At 40.3% G+C, this 20,361-nt stretch overlaps 2 protein-coding genes across 4 annotated transcripts in view; one reads left to right on the top strand and one right to left on the bottom strand.

The window, feature by feature from the left end:
* The window catches only part of mapk8ip2 (mitogen-activated protein kinase 8 interacting protein 2), a 28,035-nt gene extending 22,869 nt beyond the window's left edge, over positions 1-5,166 (top strand). For all 3 annotated transcript variants that reach the window (XM_044192892.1, XM_044192891.1, XM_044192889.1), the window contains 7 exons: positions 72-147; positions 802-974; positions 1,075-1,184; positions 1,286-1,408; positions 1,577-1,647; positions 1,737-1,835; positions 2,615-5,166. In XM_044192892.1, the coding sequence (XP_044048827.1) occupies positions 72-147; positions 802-974; positions 1,075-1,184; positions 1,286-1,408; positions 1,577-1,647; positions 1,737-1,835; positions 2,615-2,687 (725 nt within the window). In that variant the 3' untranslated portion in view covers positions 2,688-5,166. The remainder of the gene's footprint in view (positions 1-71; positions 148-801; positions 975-1,074; positions 1,185-1,285; positions 1,409-1,576; positions 1,648-1,736; positions 1,836-2,614) is intronic.
* Positions 4,504-9,708, bottom strand: arsa (arylsulfatase A). The gene is made up of 8 exons (XM_044192893.1): positions 9,372-9,708; positions 7,843-8,083; positions 7,473-7,691; positions 7,038-7,207; positions 6,665-6,789; positions 6,222-6,349; positions 6,033-6,135; positions 4,504-5,925 (listed from the first exon to the last, which is right to left on the bottom strand). The coding sequence occupies exons 1-8, from the start codon at positions 9,584-9,586 to the stop codon at positions 5,630-5,632; spliced, it is 1,497 nt and encodes a 498-aa protein (XP_044048828.1). The 5' UTR covers positions 9,587-9,708; the 3' UTR covers positions 4,504-5,629.
* Positions 9,709-20,361: the final 10,653 nt, after the last annotated feature.

Genomic DNA, 20,361 nt, shown 5'->3' with positions numbered 1-20,361 from the left:
TTTCAGTTTAATTGGAAAAACTGTAGTTTTCAGGGCATTAACAGTCTAAGTGGTATCTGTTTGCTACGTAGGCACAGAATCCTTTGGACTTTTCTCCTGTACCATCAACGGAGAGGAGAGGGACCAGACACACAGGGCAGTCTACAGGTAAGACAACCTACAGTACACTCATTTTTGACAATGGAACATCAGTGCGAGCAATGAGAATTACAGCAAAAAGCAGATTAATAATAAAACATTGCATAAAATAGCAGTTGATTGTAGAAACGTTATGGTGGAATGAATTGCGAATACCATTAGCTCCAATTTTCAAATTACCATTTTGTGTCTGGGGGAAAAAGTCCTTGTGTAGATAAACAAAACAATATTTCTTTGAGGTTTCATGGTTTTCAGTGTGCTGTAGGGGTCATGTAGCAATAGTGAATCACTAATTATGTTAGGCAGGAGGGAAGATTTCCAAGCTACAGCTGGGCTTGAGAGCCACAGGGTGGCCAGTAATAATCACATCAGCCACCACCTGTGTCTGTGCTTTTGTGTATGTGTGCAAGGGTGAGCATGAGAAAGAAAGCTACATGTGCCTCCCTTGTATACATGTACATGTTGTGCACATTAAGCACATAAGTATGTCCCTACATGTAGAGTTCTTTGTGTCCCTCTACCCACCCCACCTCTGTCTGCTGTTTCATCACTCCTTTCACTCTGCTCCCCAATGGGAGTCATCTCAAACCCAAACAGATGCTTCCTGATCAACAGAGACGATTGTCTTTTTTTTGTCCTCCCCCTCTCTGCTGCTCTCTGCAGGTTCATTCCCAGACATGCAGATGAGCTGGAGCTAGATGTGGATGATCCTTTATATGTGGAGGAAGAAGAGGATGACTACTGGTACCGAGGCTATAACATGCGGACAGGGGAGAGGGGCATCTTTCCTGCCTTCTATGCCCATGAGGTTGTAGGCCAGTCTAAGGAGTTACTGGGTGAGTTGAGAGATACATCCACTGTCTTTTATTCTGTCTCATTGGGAATGGCAGAAGAATCACATGTTCTGTATATATGTGTCCACATTACACCCTGTAGGAATGAAAAGAAATCCAGCATGGATTGAGACTTTCAGCGTTCAATTTTTGGGGTCCGTTGAGGTACCTTATCACCAAGGCAACGGCATTCTCTGTGCCGCCATGCAGAAGGTGCGCTAAGTGGAAAACAGCAAAACACTGTGTGTATGTTATACTGTATGCACCATTAAAGCATGTTTGTTTTTGACATGAAAATATTTTCTGTCTCTTAGATTGCGATATCGAGGAAACGGACAGTACACGTGCGACCTCCTTCTCTGTGTGAGTTGGAGATTAGCTTGCAAGGAGTGAAACTGATCATGAGCCTGGAGGATGAATATGACACCCTCGATGAGGTATGGACAAATAAGTAAATTAATCAATAAATTACTCAGTCATATAATTCAAGTCAGTTATCCCTTCAAATATCAATTATCCCCATGCTTCATCGATGATTTAAGTGAGCTTTTTTCTTTCTTCTTGTCTGTCTCGTGTCTGTCTTGTGCATCTCTCTCCATCTTTAGTATGACAGATGTAGTCACTTCTTCCAGATGAAGAACATCTCGTTCTGCGGGTGCCATCCGAGGAACAACTGGTAAACAAACATGCTAGTTTCTCTGCCTTCATGTCACCAGTGTACACTGTAACATCTGATTTCATCATATTGTTCTTCTCTTTCTGCAGCTACTTTGGTTTCATCACTAAGCACCCGATACTGAACAGATTTGCTTGCCACGTGTTTGTATCCCAGGAGTCCATGCGACCTGTAGCAGAGTGTGTTGGGTAAGTCCAAATCACATTATTATATCAATTACTCTATATGAAATCTATACCAAGGGACAGTAATGACCTCACATTATTTTTGTGTTTCTGTGACTTTGTCATACTATAAGCCATGTCTGATTTGACATATTTACTCCACTTATACTGTAAATGCACTTTAATGACCAAAATGCTAAAAATGGTAACAGGCCTTAAAAGAGATTGGAAATAATGCAAACTATTTAGCAGTAAATCATTTAAATTTAAGGTTTAATTCATTTAAAGTGCTCTTTGATGGTTTTCTATTGTAGTCTGATCTCAAGGTCCTGGATTAAAGTGAATCTTACTCGCCATCACTCTCATCTATAGCTGGATAAGTGAGCAGTAATCCAGGTGTATTTTGCACCATAGGTTTTTATATGTGTGCGTGTGTGTAAGGTTAAATAATGATTGCAGGCGTAGTCATGTCTGATTCAGCCATATTAGGTTTGAATAATTAAAGATACTGTCTCTGGATTGAGCAAGGGCAGGCAGCAGAGCATGGGATGGGAAAAGCTGTTTCATCTATCAGCTTCTCATCCTGCTCTGTCTGTGGAATAGACCCTATGAATGTGGTTTTGTATTTGCACTAGATTTATTTTAATTAAGCATTCTTTGTGTTTGCACCAGCCATTTCTTAAACATGACGTGTAAAACGTGTAAAATTTGTCGCTACAAGAAGGATTACTATGGAAGGCTGTCTTCTAATAGCTGGCAGGTTTATCTTTAGTCATGCTCTCATCTGTCTGTGTTTTCTGCAGACGCGCCTTCCAGGAGTACTACCAGGAACATCTGGAGTACGCCTGCCCCACTGAGGACATCTACCTGGAGTAAGAAGTGTTGCCATGACGACCATCTTCTTTCTCCACAGCTTGTGTATGTTCATCAACTTTGCCACCAGAGGGCGCTGTCAGTGGGGTCTTCTCTCCATTGGTAAAATACTCGTCTGTGTCCCTCTAAAACTGGAATCTTCATTTCTACAGTATGCCAGGCATTTGACTGATTTCATTCATCTCTCTCTTGTTTATTTCCATCCTCTCGATGGATTGATTGCCTGTTTCTTTTATCTTTTTTTAATGATATAAAACTAAGACGCTGAGCACCTGTTTATTTAAAGGTTCCTCTTTTGAAATGAAAACAATATACCTACTACTACTGTTTCACTTTTCAATGCATGGCTAGTAGGGTTACTGCACACAGACACACCAAGAAATACACATATCCAAGTGAATGGCAAGCAGCTCAACAATCAGTAAAGGAATGGTGTAGAATCAAGAGGTTAGCGTTTAATTAACTGTAAATATGTATTTGATTTCTACTGATAGTGACATTGGAGCAAAGTAGAGAGATTACAGTGAACTGCCCTTGGTCCGAGCCTACCCCTGTGTCGCGTACAAGACGTAGTGTGTGTTGTAAATACATGTATAGAAAGTAGACATACAGGCGCCTCATCCAGACTAATTAAGAAACACTCACAGCTGAGACTGATGGAGCTGGTTTTGTTTAGTTGTGGGTATTACTGACTCACTCTGACAGGAGTAACTGCAGGTGTACAATTTTTTAGAATGACTTGGAATTAACTTTGAATGTCATTAGCCCTGCAGATACTTTATTCAGCTTGGATTATGTGCAGTACCTGTCAGCATATTTGGATGTTATGACAGAACCATTTTACTCTTGTCCAGTTCTCAAAGTTGCACTGCTTGCTGACCTTCACCGTGGGGAGCTTTCATAGGAAATCATTCAACTGTGAAAATTGCAAATCATAGATCACTGTATGCTTTGCTATGATTGATGTGACTTTTAGGTCAAAGAAAGCAAAGGTCCTCTGAAAAGCCATATTCTCACACCTCTGACTGTTTAACTCTGGTTTTCAGTGACATCCTAGTCTCCATTTTCTTTTGACTTGGCAGTTTCAATGAGGGAAAAGGAATGACTAGATTGAGTGGTAGCCACGTGTCAGTAATGCTGTATTGCAGTGTGCCTACCGTACAGTGAGAGCATCCTGCTAATACTTGGTCCTGGTATCACAATGTAATCAAACATTTAATAAAGCATTAAAAGGGAGGTTTTGTAGTTATGTAAATGGTTAAACTTGACTTGACTTTTTTATTTAGGATGGATAAAAGAGATGGCCACGTTCCCACATTTATGTATTGATTTTAGTCTAGTCAAAGGTTAAAGCATCATTCACACATTACACAATAACCTACTCTGGGGTTGTTGTAGCAAACCATAGCTTACAGTCTAGCACCTTATATAAGGGAGGCGGTATATTTAAAAAATGATGCGGTCACTACGGTCATCTGAAATTTCAAGCTTTGAGGTTTACCACTCTCAACCATCCCCATTGTTTTTTCAGACACTGTTTAGCCTTGTGTTCTGCTGCTTTCAGTCCACCAGAACAAACAACTCAGATCTGCAGGATTTCAGCGTTCACTGAAAGTTGATATGGCAGGCGGGAGGTAGGGTGTTATCTACATATGTATCGCTGTCAGTTAGATCATGTAAATACAATAGCGAATCTAAGATAGTGCTGTGTCCTTTATGTTGAGTATGTTATGAAATTAAATTAATATGTACAAAGAAATTTTAAAAAAAGATCACAACCAGACAAAAACCCCTGAAAGAAAAGAAAAACACATAAATATCTGTGATCTGCAATAATTTTATTTCAGTGTCTTATGTTGCCACACAAGATGTTAACTCTGTATCTGTCACACAGGTGGCATTTGGGTTCCTGCCAACTCCATAACTCTCTACAGACATACTTCAGCAGCACATTTAGGGCACATTTGTGAGATGTGACATCATTAGTGTGTGACACACCCACCAGACAACTGACCAATCTGCTGTTATAGCTGAATAGTGACTGAGTCAGCTGCCACTGAGAAACTATTATTGTCTTGCCGACTATAGTAACCGCCCTTGAGCTCCAACAGTGTGACCCATCTCTGATCTGTATCTATTTGCTTCTGATTATGTTTTTCTATCTTGTTACAGCGTAGTTAAAATCTTTCTTTCCACACAGCTACACAAAAACAACCTCTGAGGATGATCTAGTCCCATATAACCGCTGAGACATACATTAACAGTTAAACCAAACTTTTGACTTTATTACATTAACAAGATTCTTCACTGTATACCTAGAGCAAAACAGTATGTGACAGAACAAACATATCCTATCTTGTATCTTTAAAAACAAGGACTTGTAAAATTCCAGGGAAAAACAAAGAAAAAAATGACAAAAAAAATCACTCTGCCTTGTCATGGGTTTGGTCTTATGAATAAAATATATGCTTGATGTCCGAAACCTTTATTGTTGTCTTTATTGTACAGATCTACTCTTGATTGTGGGATTGAAATGTGTTGCAAAGCATTTTCACATAAAGCACCACATATTTATTCTAAAATGTATAATTTTAAAGAATGTTGAGGTGGAAATTACATAATCAAATAATAAAACATGTATTCAGATAGATTAAGTCAGGAAATATACAGTACATTGTTACACATTAGTTCTAAATGTAGTCATTAACATTAAGAAAAGCATCTCCTCATCGAGGAAACAGATGTTGCATGTTTGCAATATTACTTTTCAGTATGAACAGTAATTAAAGTGTACCTGTCCATAAGCACGTATCGATGCTTTATCAGATAATGACAAACTCAGCGTCACATCTTGTGCTTTCACAGAGCAATCTGAGGCAAAATCAGTGCAGTACCTCCAGCCTTTCCCACATTGTCATCATTAGCAGTTGGGAGAATTTGTCTCATCAACACTGGCAGCAGCTGGGCTTAGGGGTACACTGAGGATTGCAGCAAGGCTCCAGGTTCGGGTCTATTCCTTTTGATATCTGGCTCTCTCCAAACACCATGGAGGCTTCAAACTGCTGCTTGACTTTCTTGATCCTCTCCAGCAGGGCTTGGAGGTCTGGTTTTCCCATCAAGGAGAGAGGGTAGTTCTCCGAGGGGTCAGCCTCCAGGTCAAAAATAAGAGGGGGGTCATGGGCCTTGAGGACTGCAAATACTGGGCAGTCTTGGTCTGGGGTAGTACCGCTGTGGGTAGCACCTGATGCACAAACGGACAAGCAGGAGTCAAAAACACCTCAGTTCTGCCTGTGCGATTATGTTTGATCTTGGCATTTCAACAAAGTGCATATATGAAGCCTACTGTACCTCGTGTATAGAAGTGAGCCTTGTACTTCCCTAGCCTGAGAGCAAACAGGCCATACATCTCACTGGGATCTGTGGGGTAGAACACCATCATCTCCCTTTTACCCTGCAAAAAAAGACAAAAATGAATACATCAAGCTTGGTTTTCAAATTATTTCAATCTCTACAGAGTGAGAGGTATGATGCCACTACCTTTCCTTGTTTGACAAGAATTTCTGTCATATCAACCCCATCCAGCATCACCTGGGGTAGTTTGGCTCCTGACAGATTTGCGATAGTGGGGAGGATATCTAGAATGCTGGCCATCTCATGAGTCACACCTAAAGCGATGCATACAGAAAAAGAGCAGAGGTTTGTATTCATTTCATTATTGTATTTATTTTCATACTGAAATCAAATCAAAGGAGTAGTGTAAAGACTTGTGGTGTGCTTTTGAAAACAGTTAGCAGTAAAGCTTAGTATATGTGACTGAAATATGCAAAATCACCATTATGGTCTTGGAAAGAAAAAACTAATATTAGCTCAGTTTTCTTTAAACACGTAATCCCCACCAAATGATTTAGGGCAACAGAATTTTTTTTTGTCTTTGGAAGCATCACCCAGTCATTTTGTGAAGATGACTAGGGTGTCCTGACCTGGACTGATGATCCCTGGCCAGAAGGCGATGGCTGGCTCTCTCATGCCCCCCTCATATGTGGTGCCTTTTCCACATTTTAGAGGGCCAGAGTTACCTCCACGGGACATACGCATCAGTTCAGGCCTACACGCAGAGACAGGAATAACCCACCATTTGATTAAGGCTATAAATGCAATATCATAAGAAGGCAATAAATCAAAGATATAAACAAGGGCAAAGACATAATGCAACTTAACCTTTGAACGGAGGAAAAACACGCTACTGTGGAGGGAGATTAAAATGTCTGCATAAGAAAGTGTGAAAGGGACTACGAATATATACAGGAAATAGATTCATCTGTATATAAAAACAAACCAGGGGCAAAAACCAACCCATTGTCTGAAGTGAAGAAGACCAGGGTGTTGTTGATCACTCCGGTCTCCTCCAGGGTTGTCATTAGGTTTCCTATTGTTTTGTCAAACTCCAACAGAGCATCTCCAAATGGGCCCCGTACAGACCTCCCGGCTGCCTCTGGACCTGCATACTGGGGGTAGTGGGTGTGCTGTAGGAGAAAATAGAAGCAGGTGAAATTATTGTAGTATTTACTGTCTCACTGCACTAAATTGCTATAATCTATCTACATGGGGTTGAAAACATCGTGGCCTTTCTTGCTTTAAAAAACTCACTTGCACGTGGACATGAAATACATTTGAAAACACACATTTAGTCTTTTGAAGAGTTTAATTGACCAGGAGAAAAAGCTGAAGTCTAAGTGTTATTTTGCTCACTTGTGGGGTACTCTATCACAGACTGTTTTTGTTGCTTACATGTGAAGGATAGTAGAGGAAGAAAGGTTGTTTTTTCTTGGCTGATGTGGTTATGAAATTGGCTGCAAAGTCACTGTAAGCCCTTTCCAGATCGAGGAAGTTGACTGGTTGCTGCTTGATGATGTCATTGTGCATTAGTGGGACAGTTACAGTGCCGACATCACACAATCCAAAACACTTAACATCTGGAGGGAAACAAGTCAGGTTCCAACAGGGGCCCTGGGAAAGAAAGAGGGACACAGAAGAACAAATATTAAAATGGATATTGCAGAAAAGAATTTACTCTTAACAAATAACATCACAGATTACAATTCAAAACTTTTAATCATTTGTGAAATGCAGTTTGGAGCACAATTCAATTTGCACTGACCATGTCGTGGGAGTAGGGGATCCCCAGGTATTGGTCAAACCCCTGCTTGGTTGGAAGAAACATCCCGTTGGCCCCAACTCCCAAGTGCCACTTCCCTATAGCAGCAGTAGCATAGCCGAGAGGTTTCAACACTTCGGCTATGGTGGTCTCATTCAGAGGAAGACCGCCTATAGAGCCTGGGTACAACACTCCAGGGTAGATACCTGAGCGGGTCTGATAGCGCCCCGTCAACAATGATGCCCTGGAAAGCCATCAAAACAAAACAAGGCCGTTATTTAAGTGAGGTAGGAAGGACTGGAAAGTGTATAGAGGTTTGGGTTTTCATGTTGTGCAAGATAGAAACTGGACAGTAGAATCTAAACCATGTATTAATTTACAAATCTCTTAGAATTTCAACAACGTGGAGGTATTCTCATTGTGAACCAGCTGTTGTTGTTACACCCAGAGAGAATGTGAATTAGGTATGTGGATGAAAGATGAAAACAGAGAAGAATATGCATAGCATGTGTCTATATTCTATACCAGCTTACCTTTTCCAGGGTGAAACATTTTACAACATGCATGTATGCTGGAGTTTTAAAGGTGTAACTTATATGCTGTATCATACTGTGTTGTTTAATATAAGACTCTTAATTCCATCCTCGTTCACTGTGTTCAAACTCTGCAGAACAATGCAGTGCTGAGGTTGATGAAGTGATGTTTTCTGTTTTGGTCACCACATCTAGTTGTTTTTGTGTAAGAACCGCTTATTAGTCATGTGACTTCATTCCTCATTAAAACAATATGATCTGTTTTCAGTACCTCTCTCAAGTGTTGTACTCTACTGTAATGACGGAAGATGTCAATGTAAGCCACACTGTCAGACACTATTTAGTTTTGCAGATTTGGTGACACCATCCAATTTTTAAAAATAACACCTCTAAATAATTCTTCTCTCCCTTTTGTCCTGGCTATACACACACACACACTGAACTAGACTGGATTTATAGTGTGTCTGCTAATCAGCAGTGAGTTTATATTAACCACTTTATACTCATCTCCATTATTCTCACAGTTTTGCTGATATAGTTTCATCCTTCAAACAATTATTGAAGTATTCATATATGGGGAGCATCCATATAGGAGGATCCATTCGTTAAATCATTAGACCCCAGGAAATATGCATACTAAAAGTAGGCCTATGTGTGAAAAAAAGATGCAAAACACGAAGTAATCCTGCAGGTCAAAAGCATGTCATATACAGAGTGTTACTTTTACTCCTCAGTCTGCTCTCACATATGTGATTAAAGGATTCAACGACTTGCTGTAAGGTACACTTAACCGTCGCGTCCGTGATTTTAAAATGAGAGAGGGTTAAATAAAATTACGGAACTTAATGGGACCCTAAAATGATCAAATGTGCGTGCATAGATTAAAAAATGATTTGTTTGTCCAGTAGTGATAAACACTGTTTCTTCCTCTCACACACGGACATTAAATTCAGTCAGTCCTGCATGGATTACAGATACTATATCTGTATAGTTAGATACCTGGACGGGCTGCAGACGGGGCTGGTGCAGTAGAAATCTGTAAACCGGAGTCCTCCCGCTGCCAGGCGGTCCAGGTTTGGAGTAATTGAACTGGGGTGTCCATAACACCCCAAGTCCCCGAAACCCAAATCATCTGCTAAAAGGAGGACGAAATTCGGCGGTGAAGCCGAGCAGGCGCAAAAAAGGAAAACGTTCAAAAAGAGGATTAGGCCCATTCTGCGTCGTCCTGCGTTAAGATGACGATGAACCGCGGATGTATTATTGGAACTTATTATTATGGGAAGAACCGACAAGTCTGTAGAGAGGAACCAAAACAAAAAGTCACGTGTTTACTGTCGCGTACAGTTGACGTCACACACGCACGGCCAGAAAATGTAGTCTCACTTATTATTTCGGACTAGCCTACATAATGCAGAAACTGATGTAGTCTTCTGAATACAGGGTTGTGTTTTTATCTGCTCATACAGAGCGGTTGGGGACACAAGAACAAGAAAACAGTGTTCCAAACTTCAGACTCAACTGATACTTTTTTTTGTATCCCTAAACAATGTCTGTAACAGAAAAGCACGAAATGTTTTGTCAAGTCTTTCATATTTATTTTTTAACAGTCATGTCAGCTGGGATTGGCACCAGCCCCCTGCCAGCCCAAGAATAAGCGGTTATAGATAATGTCATGTCATTTAATCTATTGTTATACTGCTTTATGTTACGATTCTGGTGCTGCTGCATATATGCAGACGTTTGGTAGAAATTCCTTTTTTGCATAGTTCAAAAAAGTTGTTCAAAATTGTGCTTTATTTATGAGGTCCCATTTGTATTCTGTCTCTCCAAAGACATTTCATAAGGAAGGTAAATATTATCAATATGCTTAGCATTTTACTGGTTACAGCTGCTCCGCTGGACTTTATAGCAAAAGCTTCTAACACATAATTTGTATCAATATGACATGTCCACTGTGGCAGGACAGAGACTGTCCAGAATGTCCTAAACTGTTTTTGTACCCTGCACGTCTGATGTTTTGTCTGCCTTTTGACTGAAGTTGTTCGTCTGAGGGCCTGCGGCTGAGTTTCTGTCCTCTGTGGCAACCTTGGTTTCTGCCACTGATTCGACCTGACACATGGTCAATTACGCAAACAAGAGAAGAAATAAATCGCTGGCGCAGTGCTGCAGGAGCCACCAGTTTGAGGAGAAATGGCTGTCACAGCTGGTTTTGTACCATAAAGACTATAGTCCAGTACAGGGCAAATGTATTTATTTAAAAATAAGAAATAAGAAAAGGACTGCTTGCATTTAGATAAACTGGTATTGTGTGTGTCCATGAGACACAGAGAAATAGAGTTGAAATGAGTACATAGAATACATAGAAATCCCAACACATATGTAATTTTAATCACCAGATTCAGGTGATTTAATGCAAAGTAATGCTAACACCTGAAACAAATTCAGTGAGGAGTGGCCTGCTATTGGAATTCAGAAAATGGCTCTTTGGTCCTGATGAATTATGCAACACATCCACTGTACCTTTTTTCTACACCAGTGTGTGTGTGTGTGTGTGTGTGTGTGTGTATGGTTATCAGTTAGCTTGCATGCTGTTTAGCACCGCTGTTTAGCCTCAGGGAAGCGTTGCGCTGTGGCATCGACTGATAGATAGTTTTGATTTACCATTCACTTTCACATCTCTCTACAGGACTGACCTACATTCAGCAGTTACTCTGTGTGTGTAAAAAGAAGAAAATGAGAGCGAACTGAGATAAAGGAAGGTGGATGCTCCACAACTACTGATTCAACTTTATCAGCTGTTTTCTTATTTTCTGCTGTTTGGCTTCTCTTACTTGTATTTTTTTCATGCTGTGGGAATATCAAACTCACCCAGCCATCCATGGATAATTGTAATCTACATTGGTTTTGTATATACTTTATGTCATGAGTGTAATGAATAGAATTATTGTGTATGTATATAGCCAACAGCATGATCTTGGAGGAGGCTTACTGTTTGAAGTAACATCTTTTACTGTGATACTTGACCTACTGAACTAAAGAGAGTGCACACACAAACACACACTTATACACAAATATACATATGCATACACGCATACATAAAAGATAAGTAAGATAAGTAAGAATGAAGCTGTTGCATGCAGGAAAGCCAAAGAAGAGAACACGATCACTGTGAGCTTTTGAAGAACTACCTCGCTGCAGGAGCTCTCTTCATCTAATCGTCCGGAACCCTGAGCTCTGCAAACATCTCTGCAGGGAATCACATGATGCTACAAGCCTGGAGGGGGCCACTAACATTCCTCCTTTTCCATGGCGGGTGTTGCTTTTAAGCTTTAAGACCACGATGCTTTTCAAGGCATCATGCTCATTTCAGGTAAACAAGGTTTTGTCACCACTAATGAGTTGTCTGGGTGTTTGCCAGACAGTCCATCCAATGGGCAAGCATGTCTATGTCTTGTGGAGAAGAATGAGGAGAGCCGCTGTGGATGAATGACTGTGTGCTAAACAGCCATGCCTGCACTGTGATTCAGTAAAAGATGACTGCTCTGACCTTTTACTGCGAGTAAATGAAAACTATTGTCAGTGACAAAGACGGAGCAGAACAAGTAGCTTGAAGCAGCTGAGGCCACAAAAAGGTCCTCACCCCTGCCTGTGTGTGTGTGTGTGTGCCTGCAAAGCATCAGTTGCCATGTTTTCTTGACTGTTGCTCAGGATGGTGTCACTGCATTTATTTGGGATTGTTTTTTGGGCATCTTTATATAAGATGGATTGTCCTGCCAGAAAAACTCATCTGATTTAATGTCCCTTGACAGAGAGGGAGTGTGTGTGTGTGTGTGTGTGTGTGTGAATCATGGGCAGCTTTTTGCTTTGAACATCTGCTTTCACTGCTCGTGTGTTTATGTGTGTGTAGTTACAAGTTTCACACCTGCAGGGAGAGTTTCTCTCCCCACCTCTTCATCCCCCTCTCCTCACCTCCTTCTCCTCTTCTTAAGAATAAGATATTATGCTCACAGTTTTCTGCACAAGCTGCTAGTTTATTTGGCTTCACAAGAGGCACAGCAGGTAATAAATGGGATGTGAGCCAACAGTAAACAATCACCAATGGGGTATTATGGAAAAACACTTGTTTCTCGTCTTCTTCTTGCTGTTTGTCGTTTCAAACAATATTAACAGTCTGAACTGTCAAGTATAATGCTGCAGAGTTTGTGGACCACTAGTCTGGCTGAATCAGCTCCATAAGCTGCAGGTAAACTGTTTAAGCACTAGTGGGCACCATTGGATCACAGTTCCCCTCACATCCTTGCATGTATTTGTCGTAACAGTGTCTATGAAGGGAAAAAACCTCCATTTAGTCAGATGTTTATCATTAGTTCCACAGACAATCTCTGTTAAATCTGATCTGCCATGCTATGCTACACAATACACTCTGCAGTAATAGGGCCATTGAGGGTTGATATGTATCTGCAGCACATGTTAAATTGCAGCTCAGCTTTCTGACATTTCTAGGCTGAGTAGAGCTGGTCTTTCATGACTCCATGTAGTTTCCTCATGCTAGCCTTTCCAGCTCTGCCCTTCCTGCCATTCCTCTTGGTGAAGAAAATCTCATCTTATTCTCTCTCACCTTTTGTGGTAACTTGCAAATTGCTTAAGACTGTTGATAGATAGGTAGTTAGATAGATAGATAGATAGATAGATAGATAGATAGATAGATAGATAGATAGATAGATAGATAGATAGATAGATAGATAGATAGATAGATAGATAGATAGATAGATAGATAGATAGATAGATAGATAGATAGATAAATAGATAGATAGCAAATGAGTGAAAAAGAGGGGGAGGGGATAGAGAAAGGGAGGCAGGAGGATAAATCAGCGGATAATTCAGAACCATGGACAGCTCTTAATACTTTGATTTAGCTCTGCCCTGACAGCGGAACGTCTCTAAATGAGCGCGCCTGCTATTATCTTGTCGTCATGCAAATACATTTTGAGCACCATACACCACAACACTTTTGAAGTTGCTCCTGAGAGAAGATACAGTGATGAATAAGGGCAAATTGTAAATCATACCAAAAGTGTTTCATATCCTGTGGTTTTCAATATAAACTTCACAGAAAAACTGCACTTCATCGTGATGAATAACAGTTATTACACATATTGTCAGTATGATATTATAAAAGCATAAAAACACAGTGTAATTTAGTTTTAATAACAAGATTACATTCAAGATACTGTGAAGACAGCCTGAGGTCTTTGCTGAAGGTAGTTGTGTGAGCAGCAATCTGCTCAATGAGCAGGGATCAACCAATCCTTTCGTCGATGAAAAGTCATTGTTTATCTGGCTTGTGAGCTGAGGGAGCAGTGATAGAAAACATCCAGGCAAATAAACAGAGGTTCATTGGCACAATAGAGGCTGGAACAGAGCACAGAATTATGCAATGAAATCTAACAGGCCTCTGTGGAGCAACATGAGCTGAAGAACTCATAAATGTTTGAGGACCTGCTGGGGTAATATGCACTTTTGTCGACGTTCTCGGCTCACATACTGAAGCTCTCATTGTACTAAACATAGAGCAAATGTTCTCTTGAACTACACGTCACCTGTGCACAAAACACTGAAGAGACATTTCAGTCAAAATGAGTGTTATTGTCATTTTGTCTTCGCTCCATTACCACACACACTTTGACAGTCAGATATATATTTAATCAGCACCATCAACACCAACAACCCTTGTGATCCAGTTGGTGTGTCTCTGTGTGGCCCTTGGTTTCTCATGATGAACTACTGGTGGTAAGAACGACCTGCCCTTGTAACCATTTCCTCCACAGCTGCCTGGTAATATCATAAAGAAAGACAGTCTGAGTGGTCCTCACGCCCGCTGCCATCCTCCAACTCCCCTTCGGCTGTCATCTGCTGCCACACTGCAAAGCTGCTTCCACAAGTGATTTATTCTTTTTCAGGCTGACTCCTGCATCACCCCTGCTCTTGTCATGCGGACAGACGGGCCTGAGAGATATGACTCGAGAGGAACGGGCCTGTGCAGGGTAAGACATAGACTCAAAATGGAGTTTCTGCTGCATTTGTTGGGCTATGAGATAACTGGTGTATGCTAAGAGCTAAGCTAAAAATATCCAGATGAGTGTTACATGACATAAATGCCAAAAATGTGTACAGATGTTGAGATTTATCATCCCATCTCCTCCATCTACTGTTCAGCTCACCTTGAGATGTGCCTCGGCTCAGCTCATCCTCAGGGACAGAAAACTCTCTGCTTTGACTGTAAACAGCTCTGTCTGAATTTATTCTCATCTTCCACGAGTGTATAATAACAAAGACCAGTTCCTCACGTCTACATTTCCATATTCATGCAAATGTTGCTTTTGAAAGTAAATGGTAATTTCTTTCATTTTCCAATTTGAATTTTGCATTGTCATCATTTGTAATTAGAACAGACATAGCCAACCCACTAAGCTGCACCTTACTCATGCCCTAGCTTCTTGTGATTGATTAAAAAGAGTAACACGGAGCACTGATTGGATTTAATAAATTCTGAGTCTTACAGTACTCAGGTTGACAATTTCTTTACCTGTAGTAGTGTTGTCATCCTACTGAAATTCACAACAAAGAAGCTTTTTTTTAAGGATACATTCATATCACTGTGGAAAACCATACTTAAATCTTTTCACTTATAAGATTTATCATTCATCACACAGAGCAAACTGATGTCAAACTGATAAATGCAAACAGAATATATGTCACAGTAAAAGATGTAAACAAGATTGTTAGGACCTTCATTAGCAGCTTCAGTGCTTTGCTCAGTTACAGTGTGTGACCAGATCACTCCTAACTTGACGTGACTTTGGAGCCACACACAGTAATGGATGCAAAATGCATGAGCTGACTTAATGATTATCTTCCCAGTTGAGAGTTTATCTTGATCAGCTGTTGGTAGACGTGGCTTCCTTTGCAGCTCGTCCTGGGTACTGGGCGGACCTGATAAAGGCAAGAGTAGATAACATGCAAACAAATGGAAAGGTAGAGACTTCAAATGTCAAATGTCATTTTGTAAGTGTGAATCGTAGGATGCAGAGATAGTCTGTCTTATGATGATTTATTATTTACAATTTCCTTCATTAAGGTTTCATTGGTAATATATTTTTTAGCAGAAGCAATATATAAACACTTATTATTGTTTATAACACACAATATTACATTTGTAAGTATTGATAATGATTTTTAAGTGCTTGTCATAAATGTTCCTATGAAGCATCTGTAACTGGTGTATAAACAGTTATTAATGATTGAAACAGTGCAACATAGGTGTAATCATATTGAGCTGAAACTCGCTCTCCGTCAAATGGGTATTCAAGCTATCACACTGCATATTAGCTCCCATACAACAATGTTCCTGGGGTCAGCCTCCAAGCAGATCTAGATCCTTGAATCAATTACCACCCCAGTGCCCACAAACCCAAATCCCATTTCTCTGTGTCACGCTCGATAAAAGCTATTCCCTGTCTTTCTACTCTGTCTGTCTCTCAGCGCTGAAGCTGCTTCTCATTTGTCTCATCTGATCTTTAAAGGGCTGGCTATTTCACATTTTGTGAAGTGACTCAGAGCTCCAGCTGGAGTAAGACAACTGCCACAGGTGTGAATGTCATAGTTTAAGTTGTGACTTTACCTGCCATCACATTGACAAGCTGAACTCTCCTTTTTCCTCCCTGCAGAAAGAAACAGCTGACGAATACAAAGAATGCACATGGTAGTGTCCCCAAAAATTAAGTTGGCTACTACATCACTCACTGTAAACTTTTCTGCAGACTTGTACCTCTTCATCTACGCTTGAAATAAATTGTCTTTCATGAATGTACAAAACCCTGTCTGTTTAAATATGCTGATATTCAACAATTTCAAACAAGAATGATCAATAGCTGTCATCGCCAGAGACTACTGTAGCCCACTACTCACACACAGATTTACACACACATCTTCCTTTCTGTTGGGGACAGAGGCTAGTGTCATGTTTTCCTTGATGACAATGCAGCATCTACTTTGCTGACAACAAAGTCTTACGTGGTCCCTGGTGAAACAGATGGATATGTACATCACGTCCTTGCTGTCAACAAAATAAAACTGCCAAACACAATACAATTGTTGGCAAAAGGAAACAGTTGAACATGGGGATAAAGTCGTGATAGTATAAATACACAAACAAGAAAAACATATTCAAAGAGGTCCATTGAGGGTGGTGAGGTAAGTGTTGTGATGGTTTAAAGTAAATTAATGACAAAAGAGGGGAAATAAGGATAGAAACAGAAATTATATTGGATTGGAGTCCTGCACATTGCATTAGTGATTGAATTAGTACCACATTTTCCTAAATATTTCACTGGTAAGGGAGCAAATAATACAGCTGCAAGTATTGTATGTAAAAGCATTCATTGAGATCCTATTAACTGTTCTGCTTTTGCCTTCTTCTGTCTATATAGACAGCATTTGACACTGATCAGCCGAAATCAGCTGCCCCTTTCTTTGAAGGTGACCCTCATCAGATTTTGTCAGCATTGTTCCATTTCATCATGAATATGTAAATTGTCTTTTTTGGCTCCAATTGAGATGAGATCAATTTGAGGCTGAAGAGGATTGACTCGTGGACTGTTAAATACCCAGAAATCTCATTGACATGAGTGACAGGCGCTGCCCTTCTCAGGTGGGAGAGTGAGAGGAATATTAGGACAGTTGAGCAAGCATATGTGAATGTGCGTGTGGCTATGTGAGATGTGTGTGTGTGTAAAGTATAATTGTAACTATAAAGATGTCATGCCACAGCTTGAGAGAGGTAATTATCAGAAGTAAATCCTTATCCCCTTAATTCAGATCTGCTAAATTGCCAACCAGAGAAACTTTTGCTGACTTTCAATGCAGAAAAAAATACAGGGTGCAGATATTTACTGCACAGTACAGATAAACAATGGCTGGATTCCTTTCAGGCACACATACACAGCATTCCTCAGTTATTAATGCAGGTGTGGATTACCTCTGCAGAGAGGGCAAGTTTACACATAGTAACAAGTGATCCATTTCACTCTATCTGCCCCATTTCCTATTCCCACTTTCATCTCCATCAGACCCCCTCAGCCATAACATCCCCTTTAACTCCCCTACAGAACCTCTGAACCTGCCTCATGATGAAACATGCACACGCACACACAAACACACATTGATAGCTAATGACTGGCCAGTTGCTGAAAGGCTTGCCTCCTTCCTTCTCTCACAGAGGAGATATTCAGTCCCCCCACCTGCCTCTGTCTGGTCTGTCCTAGCCTGGCTAAGATTGGCTCAGTGTGACTCAGTTAAGTCTGTTCATCTCCCTTTGAATAGCCAGGTATTGTTTTACTAGCCAGGATCCTCTTACCATGGACAACAAAGAGAGGCCGCCTTACCTTCCTTACACACACAGACGCACACACACGCGCAGAGGGTCGACAGCCAGAGAGCAGTAGTCATATTTTTCCCAGGCGTCTGCCTAGAAAGCTGCAAAGGAATCAAGTTCTTTCCAGACTTTCAGAGGAGCAGATACATTATCTTCCTTCATGGTGGTTGGAGTGTTCTTGTGTACTTCTGAAGTAAATCTGTTGGCAGGACTCAGCAGTGTTTTCTCCTCCTGCTGTTTGGGGTCCATCTCTTCAGGTAGGACAAAGCAAAAGATGCATGAATTGTTTAATCATCTCTTTTCTTGTTTCTTGATGACTCAAAAAAATGGATAATCATTATCAATACATGTTTTTTCATACCTTAATAATCACTAAGTACAGGCTGACTAGCACTGTTTTTCAGCAATGTTCTTACATGAGGTGTATCTCTCGTAGATACATTGTGTTTACTTGGATGTATTTATTGGACTTAAATATAGTACATTAGTTTTGGACATATTATAATCGTATTGTTGGTCTTTATGAATTTCCTCGCCCAATTTCCGAATATTTCTTTGCAGTTTTCCTTTTTTTCTAGAAATGGGAAAAAGTTTGAAATGGGTCAAAAATTGTCGCTGTTTTAGGCCTGAAAGCCCATTGAGACATTGCATGTGATATTCAGGTATACAAATAAACTCAACTTGACATTTAAATTTAATTTACTTGTACATCTTAGCCAACTAGTATATAATCTTATCCAGAAGTTTGAAACAATAAAGCTGTAATTCCTGAAACAAGACCAGCACTCATAAGACCAGCACAAATATCAAGGACTGAAAATGCCAATACAACGATGTCAAGAGAGCAGGATAGGTGTATATTTTCCCACAAGTCTTCAATATTCAGGTAACTTCAATAAAAGAAACCAGGGAATAATAAAATAGCACTAGGTAATAACAGTGGAAGAAAACATACATTCCTGCAATATCTAAGTGTCACTATTAAATCAAGGACACCAAAAAGACAGTGTGAGGAACCGAATGAGAACCGAGGTTTCTTTTGTTCAAGTCAGAATTGGGAGGAAGTACAATAAATAAGAAAGCTTCCCCTCCATAAATTTACCAAGTTGCTCTGAGGACTTGAACTTGGAGCTTTGCTAGCACAAGCTTTAGTATATTTAAACAGGGTCTTTGGCAGCTGCTAACCTCTTGTGCTATAGTTGATATTACCTTTAATAACTTTGGGACAAATTAAAACAACTTATATGCAAAATAGTAGTAGCACATCTACTGATACAATTTGATGAGCTCTCTTTGCCAAAAAAAAAAGTTCATCTCTGTTATGTTATATATCTGACTTCAGCACTGCTCATTAAGAAGCCTCAGTTGGTAAATAGTGTTTGTTTACATGCACAGGAAAAGTGAGTGGGTCCTCTCTGCGTCCTCTCTTGATGGGTTTGACATGCTCTGTCTGTGCCTCTTTTCTCCTTTCATCACCTCTGCCCTGAGGGCTCATCCTCACCCTCCTCAACTCCTCCATCTGTTTCAATTAGCCGGAGTGCAGGGTGGAGTACAGAGGTCGATCACACAAGCACAGACCTGCAGGCGCACCTATACAGTATAGCTCACAGCTGACAAAAAGGAGCCACTCTGTGCCTGTTAGGGGGTACATTGTCACAGGTGAGAATATGAGGCTGTCATTGCTATAAGGGAGCTGCAAAGAGTATTTGTGGGATGACGGGACCATTTGGGCACATGGAGACAGGCAGTCAGTGCCAATCAGAGCATCAGAGGAACAGACACAAGCATACATTATCCACCCCCCCTCTCCCCCTACTTACTCATCTCTTCCACCCCTTACCTAACTCCCTCTCACACTGACTGGACTTCCCTCCTGCATCAGTGTGTCTGCTTTGCGTTAATAAGAGTGTTGATATGAGTGCTACTATTCACCTTGGATTAGCAGTGAATGTGCCTTCCTGAGTTTAGTTCTGGTGTTCCAGTACTGCTGAGCACAATGTACCCTGATAGGAGCTACTGGGAGATATAACTCCAGCTTTACACACTATGTTATTGGTGAGTGAGTGTTTTGCTTAACAGCATGTGCATCTATTTGTGCCTTGTGCCGTATATTGTGTTAATACATAGGTGTAATTTAACAAGAAAAAGCATTTAATTTGGTGGGTTCTCCAGGAGGATATCTGGTATGTAGGCCTATTCTATCATACTCTGTACAAATTAATTGTGTTGTTTATAAGGAGGAAGGGTGCTGCAGAATATGTTATTTTTTTTATTTCAAAGTGTTTTTATTGTTTTAAATGTACATAACACAAACCGACCAACATACATTCTCTTATGTCATACAAGGCATCCCCATCCACAAACCTCATACTTTGTATATATTATTTCACATATCTCCTTTCATTACAGATTTGCATCCAAGGTTTGTACAAGTACTGAGAATGTATACAGAACACAACAAACAAAAAAAAAAGAAAGAAAGAAAAGAGGAGAAGAGGAGATGAGAACCTGAATTTTTTAATCTAAAGAATTAGCATCAAATGCATTTTCATAATA

The sequence above is a fragment of the Siniperca chuatsi genome, linkage group LG4, assembly GCF_020085105.1.
Source record: "Siniperca chuatsi isolate FFG_IHB_CAS linkage group LG4, ASM2008510v1, whole genome shotgun sequence".
NCBI classification, from domain to species: Eukaryota; Metazoa; Chordata; class Actinopteri; order Centrarchiformes; family Sinipercidae; genus Siniperca; species Siniperca chuatsi.
Note: the sequence above shows the minus strand (reverse complement) of the source record. Positions and strands in the feature narration are given on the sequence as shown.

Excerpts from the sequence above, each read along its gene's own strand:
- arsa (XM_044192893.1), bottom strand. The coding sequence starts at position 9,586 with ATGGGCCTAATCCTCTTTTTGAACGTTTTCCTTTTTTGCGCCTGCTCG. Across the intron at positions 7,692-7,842 it reads TCCCCTACTCCCACGACATG|GGCCCCTGTTGGAACCTGAC; the intron begins GTCAGTGCAAAT and ends TTTCTTTCCCAG. Across the intron at positions 5,926-6,032 it reads GGCTCACTTCTATACACGAG|GTGCTACCCACAGCGGTACT; the intron begins GTACAGTAGGCT and ends TTTGTGCATCAG.